At 41.5% G+C, this 10,350-nt stretch overlaps 1 protein-coding gene and 1 long non-coding RNA gene across 2 annotated transcripts; one reads left to right on the top strand and one right to left on the bottom strand.

Moving 5' to 3' along the window:
• Positions 1 to 248: 248 nt before the first annotated feature.
• On the top strand, positions 249 to 2,839 carry LOC113947923. Its single transcript, XR_003527925.1, has 3 exons — positions 249 to 334; positions 1,740 to 1,954; positions 2,738 to 2,839. It is a non-coding gene; the product is annotated as an uncharacterized LOC113947923 (long non-coding RNA).
• LOC113947922 (nuclear receptor subfamily 0 group B member 2-like) lies at positions 2,599 to 8,135 on the bottom strand. The gene is made up of 2 exons (XM_027645070.1): positions 7,517 to 8,135; positions 2,599 to 3,020 (listed from the first exon to the last, which is right to left on the bottom strand). The coding sequence occupies exons 1-2, from the start codon at positions 8,121 to 8,123 to the stop codon at positions 2,767 to 2,769; spliced, it is 861 nt and encodes a 286-aa protein (XP_027500871.1). The 5' UTR covers positions 8,124 to 8,135; the 3' UTR covers positions 2,599 to 2,766.
• Between the last annotated feature and the right edge of the window lie 2,215 nt (positions 8,136 to 10,350).

Here is a 10,350-nt window from a genome sequence, read left to right as displayed (position 1 = left end):
TGAAAACCCAAGCTGTTGACTGTGATCTTCACTGTGGAGTGCTAGGCATTCTTTTCAGACAACTGGTTACATAGACACACACCAGGCTAAGAGGCATCAGCGAATACAGCCCTATCTTCCAGGTGAGCCAAGCCATGGGAACTTGTTGGCATTGTGCCCTCCAATTCAAGGAGAGTTGAATTGAAACCATTGTATATCTTACAGATAAAGTCAAACACCCTGCAGTAGATTTTGATAAGAAGCAAAGTTGTGAACAGAGACTGTCTGGTATGTTCTCAGTAGTCTGAAATTCAGGCTACTGAACCATGAGCCCTGTCCTGGGTTCAGGTTGTTGGTGAGTCACTAAGCAGGACTTTGGCTTATGAAAGTAAGCTGGACTCTACACAGAAATGAGCTCTATTGATAAGCTACTTCTGTCCCCCTCTCCTGCCTTTTTTGATCTCCCTTGCTGTTCCTCTCTCTAAGCCCCCATGACTGTTTCTCATTTTGCATGTTTTCCGTATTTTATACCTCTGTTTAAAATTCCTCACTCTTCCCACTGAGCTGAGGGTATTTCTTTCCCTCTCTGCTCTCTTCACAATAGCAATGGGAGCACCGAGATCAGAGCAGAGATCCTCTTCCCATTCCCGTTGCAGAAGCTGCTGCATGTGCAAGGCTAGCTGGGTCCTGCTCCTTCCACCCGGACCTGCACTGCACTTTCATTGTGCAAGTGGAGCATCTGTTGTAGAGGTAGAAGCTGTAAGGACTTGGGAGGTGTCTGCGAGAGAAATTTGTGTGTCTACTGCCAAATGATATTGTTGATACCAAATGTACAAATACCATTTTTGGATGTATACTTCTTGGTTAAATTTTAAGAACAGACAAAAATCAAATGTCTGGAACTAATGTTTTAATTCAGTATCACAAATAACTAAACATGGAATATCCTGTTACCATGCACCAGTTGGTCTGTGGCAATACTATTGAGCCATTTTAACAAAAAATTCTGCTGAAAACTTCTGCTCTGAGGGTTTCCGTGGAAAATATCTGTCCAAAAAGCTTCACTTCTGAAAGGTTTGGTTAGCTTGTAATATAAGAAGGTGAGTTTTGTTGACTGTAGAGGTTGTTACTTCCATGATCACAGGTACCCAGGGACTTGGTTTATATTGTTTGGGGTTTGCTTTTTTCCCCTTATTTCTACAATTTATTCCTCAATTACCAAAGTGGGGGGAAAATGTGTAGCCTTTTGTCAAAACTGGTAGGTAGTAAACTCTTATTATTTTTTGAACTTCTTTTTTCCTTGGTTGACTTTAAAAGAAAGTCCTTTGAACATCCATCTCTGTTGATGTCCATTTGTATATATATACATATATATAAATATATTTGTATATATATACATATATATAAATATATTTGTATATATATATACATATATATAAATATATTTGTGTATATATACATATATATAAATATAAAGTTCTCTTTCCTATGATTTTAGCTTGACATTCTAAGGCAGTGTGCATTAAGCTGTCATGCTCTTTGTCCTCTTGTCTGTCTACCTGCCTGTCAGTACCCATTTGGTGAATTTGACACCCCTTGCCAAACAAAACTAAATTGGACCTACTACTGAAAAAACTCAGAAATTAATTCCTCTAGGTTTCATGGAAACTATTTGCAGAGGAATGGGACAGGTAAGGGATTCAAATACCTTCCATTACGACAGCTAAAGTTTAAGCTTAATGGTTTTTTTATTCTGACAGATGACAAGTCAGCATACACTTGCTGTCTCTTCCCCAGCCAGATGGATGGGCAACAGCAAGATGTTAAGGGGAATGCTGTAGTGTACTTGGAGGTGGAGACATGGAACTCTTGCAGTGAGAGGTGGAGGAACAGACTGTACACATCTGTAGGAAACCATATTTTAGCATTTCTGCTGTCCAAGGAACATCTGACATTTGTTTGAAGAGAAGTGAAGGTAATTATAAAAGGATGCAGGGAGGGCTAAAGGAAAAAGGTCGTAAATATGTAAGAAACTAGGCTACATTAGTTTTGCTGTTTATGGCATGACACACTAGCTTTCAGCCTTTGTTATTGCTGTCCTGGAAACAATCCTGAACAACGGCTTTTGTCTAGTCAACAAATTTTTTATTCATGTTGTTCAGTTTCTTACTTAGGGAAGAACTTCGTAAATAACGGGATAGGGATTTAATGCCCACAGTTTACTGCAAGACTTAGAAAAGAACATATAAAAAGCAGTTAGTAAGGGGGAGGGCCATCAAGCAATTACAGCCAAGGGATTAGAGTTCTCAGTGGAACAAAAAGGGGATTGGGATCGGGGACTGACATCCCAAGAAAAGGAAGGATTTATACTGATTTTGCCATTGACCAACCTTTTATGTATCTATTCATCATCAACTGAATAAAATTTACCACTGCCCCTGCTCCTGAAAGCCAAAACTTCTGGAAAGCCAAAAGCATATAGTATAAACAGCTGTAAAAATGCTCACTAGAAATAATATGGTTGAACCTAGCACAACTGGAAAGTATGCTGGTGCTCCTAGACAGTCTTTGAGTACTTTAAACTAAGGATTTTTGAAAGCACACAGAATCATGAAATGCTTAGATTTCTCTGCTTTAATTCTAAAATGTTAAAAAAATACTTCGTACAAAAAAAAATATGGCTTAAAAAGATGCATCAATGATTTGTTTGAAATGTGTTTATTTAGTTCATAATAACCTCTCATCTCTTCAAAAATAGGTATTTGAGAGCTCAGATGTCATCTGTTTTCAAAGGCGGTCTGGCTTGATATGTAGTGTTTCTAGAAGTAATACATTTAGGACAGCCTCTCCTAGAAGGGGCCTGAAGAAGAGCTCTTCAATAGCATCTGCATCAATGTCTCGAAGAGAGGCAATCAGCTGAAGAATTGAAGCAAACCTGCCCAGGTTTCCATGGAACATTGTTGAGACAAACTGCATCAAGGCTTGCTGAGCTTCCTGCTGCAGTGTTTGTACATATGGGAGGCATTTTAGGACACAGCATCCTGTCAAAACAAAAAATAAAATAGCAAATCTTGAGTATACATTTCTGTTCTAAGCCCTTCAATGGATTTCTGGCTTGTAGAACTACTTTCTCTATAGAAAAATAAACAGTTCCTAAATACACTTTTTCGTAAAAGAAGATATGTGTAGTTCAATAATTTGAAAGAGCATTGAGCAGCATCGTAAGCACATAGGAATCTGGCCTGTTACATTAAAATCCGGCTTTGCAATAGTACCAACAGGTAAATGACGCAGTACAGATGGAGAAGAAGCTTTATTGTGTTGTCTACCCACCAAATGCTGCTTAGCCCATAGTCTGAGTAGGTGGAAAAATTCCAGCTCTAATCTACACTAGGTAGGTAACATCAAGAAGATAGAGATGGTGGTTTGGAGCAGAGAGCAGGTTCAAAGCCTGAAAACATGGTTCTCCAGTCTACCTAGCCCATCTCCACCCTGTTGTTGCCTCTGGTTACTAGACTAAGCTGGGGAACTATGGTTCACCATGCTATGTGTAGACACTTTCATTTACAGTCTAAAAAGAGCATAAAGATTCTCTGTGACATGCATCATGACCCACAGGAGTGGTAACTGGTTCTGTGTTCCCTTTCTTCAGCCATTTCTGAAAAGAGGAGAGGTCTCTGTCCTATGGAGTCATGGTCTTGAGCCTCAATCACATACCTCCCATAGCATGTGACCTGCTGGCTTGAGGGCATCTCTGCATGCCAGGGCTCAGTTCATAGAACACCCTGTGTTTATCCTTTGCCTCTGGAGGGATTGCCTTGTCATGTAGCTCTCAGCGATCTGTTGCCCCCTGTTCTCACCACCAAAGGATAACAACATCTTTTCTTTCCTAGAATTGCTGTAACCTGGACCTAGACACACTCTAGGCCTATTTGGCATCTTTTACAGTGACTGACTCCATACCTCTCTGGGATGGGATCTGAATAGCTTATAACAGGGAGTGTTTCACACAAGATCGTTCATTTAAGTGTGGGAGGTTCTACCTCCTTGCCTAGTGCCCTCTACTAGGGCAAAATCAACTTGGTTGAGTTTTCTTCAACCTGTAACTGGCTGCTCTTTGTTGGCCTTCAGCAGCTCTCTTGCTAAATATCACTGCCAGAGGAGAGGAAGTCTCAGCCAAACTTGAAACAAGGCTAGCCAGAAATGGAGACTTTGGAAAAGTCATCATCTCCTCTGGGATTACCAGCAGCTGCAAGCTGTGAGGATGGTTCCAAGTGTTAGATTTTTCATGGAAAGGAAATTGCCAGGACTTTGCATATTCAGGATGAAATTGCAATTGTTTATATCCCTTCAAATATGCTTCATTTCCCCCTTTTGGTCTTCTTTTCTGTGTAACGAAACACTGGGTTTAATTTACATATGATGAGACACTTCTTGTTCTGAGATCTGTTGTAATAATACTCAGTCAAACACATGTTTCCAGCTGAACTATAAACCTCTTAAGAGTATCCTTTTTAACAGAAGTCCTGTCACAGCCTTGATGGAGTTTTAAAATATATATATGTATAGAAAACACTCCAAAAATACGTATATATGTGGCACTGATTAATTAGAAGCATTGTTTTTCACAGTTCCTGTCCCCTCACTGTGCAGTTCCAATAGTTTTTCAGACAATTCACAAAAACACAAGAACATTTTCACCTCACTCTGAGCTGTTCCTGTGTGGCAGAACAGTCCTACCTGCTCCTTCCTTTGACTTATTGCCTGTGTCCTAGTAGAGAAGGCCTTGCAGCTGGACCCTTCACCCACAGAAACTGTGACCTCTTCGAAGCCACCTAGCTTTTCCCCTGGGAAAAGCAGGGATGCCAATATGTTCTGGAGAGTCTGGATTCCATTGATTCAATGTGCCTGTTTCTCCTCAGGGGCTGGGCGCACGCTTTCTTCTTTTTCGGGTTCTTGCGGGCCCACATGAGGCCAGTTAGTAATCCAGCCAGAGCCTCCTGCAGAGAGGTGCTGCACAGTCTGCTTTTATTTCCATCTCTGGGGCCCTCAACATTGGAAGGATATGGACCTGCTCGAGCAAGTCCAGAGGAGGGACTTAAAGACGATCAGAGAGCTGGTGCATCTCTCCTATGACGATAGAGTGAGAGTTGGGGTCATTCATACTGGAGAGGAGAAGGCTTCAGGAAGACCTTATAGCAGCCTTCCTATACCTAAAGGGGCTTTACAAGAAAGCTGGAGAGGGACTTTTTACAAGGCATGGAGTGATAGGACTAGGGGTAATGGCCTTGAACTGAAAGAAGGTGGGTAGGTTTAGATTAGGTATTAGGCAGAAATTCTTTGCTATGAGAGTGGTGAGGCACTGGAACAGCTTGCCCAGAGATGTTGTGAATGCCACAACCCTGGAAGTTGACCAGAAGGCCAAGATGGGGCTTTGAGCAACCTGATCTAGTAGAAGGTGGCCCTGTTTATGGCAGGGAGGTTGGACTAGATGATTTTTAAGGTCTTTTCCAACCCCAACCATTCTATGATTCTAGTGTAGAACCTACATTCCATCATGCTCCCTGCCACTCTCTCAAAAAAGGAATTTTTTTAGTGATAGTAAGCACAACATCTGTGCCACAAGAGATCAGCCAGGGCACAAGGAAAGCTTCGTAGTACCTGTCATGCTTCTTATCCAAGTGATGGCTGCTACAGCTGCATGCCTGGATGCCCTGTTGAACTCCAACTCATAATCCAGCTCTGAACTGCTCTGTACCTGGCCCTTCCCCATTGCCTCAATCAGTTTTGATGGTCCTAACAGAAGTAAAACATTCAGGGTGGGATCCTTCATGAGGTACTTCATGATCCAAGAAAGGGTGTACCATTGTCACTGCTGGTGGCTTCCTGAAATCCTCTTAGAACTGAGGCCTACAGAATATTAACATTTTGCCAAACATCACACCAAAACTTGAAACGTTTGAAAATGTGCTGCATGTATGTAGAAAATATTTTCTGAGTTTGGTGGAAAGTATTAAAAAGCTTTTAAAAATAGTAATAGTGAAATAACAGCTGTACAGATTTGTTTGCAGTAAAGGGCAGTTTGGGGCTGTGCATAAGCCCTGAGTACCTGTTTCAGCTCAGAGTTAGACTGTAACTGTTTCATCCGGAGTCAATCTAGGCATATCAGAAGTTCTCTAGGCTGCCTTCGGCAGCTGGTGGGGAAATATTACAGAGAACAGATTCATCCCACCTATGAGCTAGGTGACATTCCTGAAACACTGGAATGTGTCTGCAGACAGCATCAAGGGCTGCTGGCCCTCTCATACACCACCTTAGAGAAGCACCAGGCCTTAGAAGGCAGAAATCCAGAACATAACCCTGCTTCTGCTACTTTCTCCTCAAGTGAAAATCTCATTTTACCCACAGAGATAATAAAAAAGCCTACTAGTTAAACTGTGTAAGCTGCTGCAGATGAGGCATTTCTCTTCTTAGCATTCCTCTGGATATAACTGGAGGTTTTGTTTAGCCTGATTTTACTGCAAAAAAAACAACAAAATAACTTGCACTGAAACAAACTCCACTGATTTGATGCTGCAGCACAGACACACAAGGCAATACCAAACATCTGGATGACATTACACCTCAAGAGTCAGAATCTGAATCCCATTGGAAACAAATATAAAGTCATACAGCTTTTGAGCAGCCTATAAACCATTCACCACAAGAAATATAATGGAATAACTGAAGCATTCATGTATCCTTTTGGTGCAGTCTGAAGTACAGCACACTGCTGACAGTGCAGCCAACAGCAGTGATTGCTGTGGAAGGAGCCGAGGATCTGAGCCAGAGCAGGCTGGAGTCGGTAAGTCTTTCCATTTACTTTAGTGTACTTAGAGCTCAGCTTTTAATGACTCATGCACTCCATGGTGCTGACTGAGGAAACCTTCCTTCCTAAAGAGCCTGAACTTGGCATCTGAAATGAGAGGATGCAATCACTAGTTTTAGTTTGCTCCATGATTGCTGTTGCAGGCTTTGAGTGTAGTGATATTAAATTATATAAATAAAGAATATAAATAAATAAAAGCTGTGTAACATCAACACAGCATCCTTTTGCCTCATTGATGAAAATCACTTGATAAGGATTATTTTATCTTCTCCAAACTTCTTGTTACAGAGGAAGTCTTTGTTAAAATACTTCCAGTACTCACATTGTGTACCCATGTACCATCTCTACTTTGCAGTACTACGGATGAGTCTGCTGTATTACCTTTGAACTGAAAATCAGTTTGAAGTGACACTGTTAATTATTTATGACTTAAAATTTGTCTAATAGAAGCTGTTTTGGCTTACAGTGGGTGACCTACTGCACACAGCCAAGGTACTGAAGTAAACCACTTCAGGTAGAAAAGTCATTAAATTGTGGAATATGGATTTTTGAGAAATTTAGCTGTATTCATAGGCAAGAGTAAAACTAAACTTTTGTCTGTATACAAATGAAAATGCCAAATGTCTTTCGAAGCCCATAATCATCTATGTAGTTTCCAGGAGGACTCACCAGAATTAAAAAGAATAATTCCTTTAAGATAGGCATATTCTTTTGCACTTATGTCCAGGTCCCAGCATTTCCACAAGAGATTCTTCATCTTCTGAACTTTTGCCAAAGATGCTCCTGGTGATGAGCTGCCCAGTTCATTGTTAGCTGTCAAAGACTGATTGAGGAGGACTTTTTTCAATAAACTAGGGACTGAAATCTCTCTCAGATTAAAATCCATCCCTTCTTGTGCCATGTCCAGGACAAAAAGAGGGGCCCAGTTCTGCTGTATGAGAACAAGCTGATCATCCAAAGGCATGTGATAAAAAGAAGGTAAGTTTCTAATAAAAATTGAAGTCTTCAAGAGCACTCCAGAAGCTCTTCTGCACATGGCTTCTGGTGTTTTCAGGACAACTCTTCTCCTGTCCAGGCAAGAGCAGTCCTTGATTCCTGTGGAGCAGTGGGGACTGTGATGCTGCTGGTGCCACTTGGTCTCACTTCCATGCTCTTTGTTAAGGATCTGACACAGGATGCTCTTAGTATGGTGTGTCTCACACTGACATTTCCTAAATTTCTTATTTGGGATCTCAGTAGCCATAGAGCCAGAGTTCCCTGTGACAGGAAACAGCATGTGGGGAGCTATGCATCAACAGCAGGAGAGAGCATTTCTGCCACACAGTGAGGCAGTGCATGTTTTTATATACACAGGCAGTTGAAAAGTAATATGACCTGATCTGTGAAGTTACCTTGAACTTTATTTGCACCAGTCTGTTTCGAATGAGGCGGGGTTGCCGGCTGCTGGTATCACACTGGGCTGCCAGAACCCTAGGCCAGCAGAAGGGTTCACACCTGCCGAGGGCACAGGTATCACTTACCATGGTGCCCCAGTGCAGGCAGACTGTGCCTGGCCTGCTGCCACCAGGCAGTGGCCTTTTGCCAGCTCTATAACACATACAGCCTGCCCCTGAGGGGAAGCCTGGGAAAAACTATGACACCAAAAGTGAAGAAGGAGCAAGTTGTCTATGTTTTTATTGGTACACTGACATTGCCCACTAACTAATGCTCCTGAGGGCACAGGAATGCATTTATACTTACAAATGATGCTGTGTCACCAGGCATTTCTGTTTCTTGTTTAAAGGAGCCACCTGAAGATGTTGTGGATGTTTTCCATTATTTTTCATAGAGCAGTTAACCGTGTTCATTCTTTACACTGTAACTAACAGGATGTGTGACACCTGTGTCCCAGGGATGGAAATCCCGTGTTTAGGAATTATTTCATGTTTCTGTGAGATTTGAGAGAAACTTCAGAGAAGGTCAGCTGCTATAGCTCATGACAATGTTATCTCCTGCATTTCAAAAATGATAATTTCAAACACAGAACATGTGGACTTAGAACCATAGAATCAATTGGTTTGGAAAAGATCTTTAAGATCATCGAGTACAAACATTAACCCAGCACTGCCAAGTCCACCACTAAATCATATCTTTGAGCACCACATTTACATGTCTTTTAAGTACCTCCAGGAATGGTGACTCAACCACTTCCCTGAGCAGCCTGGGCATCTGGCATCGATGTAGAATAAGACAATGCAAGGCATCCAGTACAGTTTCCTCCTTTACTTCAGAATACTTCTCCCAGACTTACTGTGTAATTAAATATTCTTCATACAAACCAATGAAGAAAAAAATGGCATTTTGTACTGCTGCATGTGTGAACTTCTGTAGCAAAGCGAGAGCTGAATGATTGAATTGTCAGGACTCTTCAGTGAACATCAGGGGACATTAAGTAGCAGGAACAAAAGGAACTCAGCCTAGATGAGAAGAAATTGATACTTCAAGTTTTTGTTACTTTACACTCTCTCGCTTGCTTTTATATAGGGGAAGAGGTACTAAGTTTTTTTCATCAAGCATAATGTTTATGTATTCCTACCATCTGAGCTCTTAGCACATCTTAACAAAAAATGAGCATTAAAAGCTGTAGGATCCCAAAATCAAATAACTGCAGAAAGGAGTCTGAGCGGTCTCAGCAAAAGGCCTTGGGCTACGAAAGCTGGGGGAAAAACCTCAGTTTGAGGACCAGACAAGATATCACCAGTTTGGAATGTCCTGCCTAGACCCAGAGAGACTGTACTCTGATTTTAGCAAGCCTCTGCATAACATACATTGTTGTTTTCTCCCTCCCTGTGTACCCTGTGTATTCTGTTGTGAACTTGAATATCTCTCCCCCATGTAAATCTCCAAAAATGTAATCCTAAGATAATTGTTTTTTCCCCATGATGTAAGTGCTAAACCCAAAAGGTGTAACATGGGTTTTTCCCTTACTTCATCCTTGTAAAACTCCCTGTTTGTAGTATCTCACCCCACCTATAAATATGTAGACCCCAGACCCTTAAAATATCAGCCTGTATGTCCAATAAAGGATTCCATATTCTGCCTCCAGCTGGGATCGTGTTACTTTCTAAGACTCCCACAAAAAACAACAGCTCAAAGGTCTTCATCTGCCAGATCTCCAAGCCTTTGGCTAGAGACCCTCCCATCAGATGCATAGATGTAAATTTGTGTTTTGCTACAGATTTTGTTTTTTCCATGCTGGGCCATTTTAAACTTTCCATTTATTTACCTCTCCATGATATTTATGTTGCAAAATTTTCCCCTTCTGAGATAAAAAGTGGAGGAAGAGATGACTGCTTCAAAGTTGAGCAATCTAGGAGTATAGTGCTGCTGAGATACAGCTACCACTAACTGCGGTGAAGGTCAGGGCACACAGAGCACCACTGGTGGGATTTGCTTGTCCACCTCTCCATCCATTCAAGAGCTCCCTGTTGTTGTCCATTGCTGGGGTATCAAAGAGTTCTTTA

The sequence above is a fragment of the Corapipo altera genome, unplaced genomic scaffold, assembly GCF_003945725.1.
Source record: "Corapipo altera isolate COAL_440 unplaced genomic scaffold, ASM394572v1 2, whole genome shotgun sequence".
Classification (NCBI taxonomy): domain Eukaryota; kingdom Metazoa; phylum Chordata; class Aves; order Passeriformes; family Pipridae; genus Corapipo; species Corapipo altera.
This window is presented reverse-complemented; position numbering and strand designations above follow the sequence as displayed.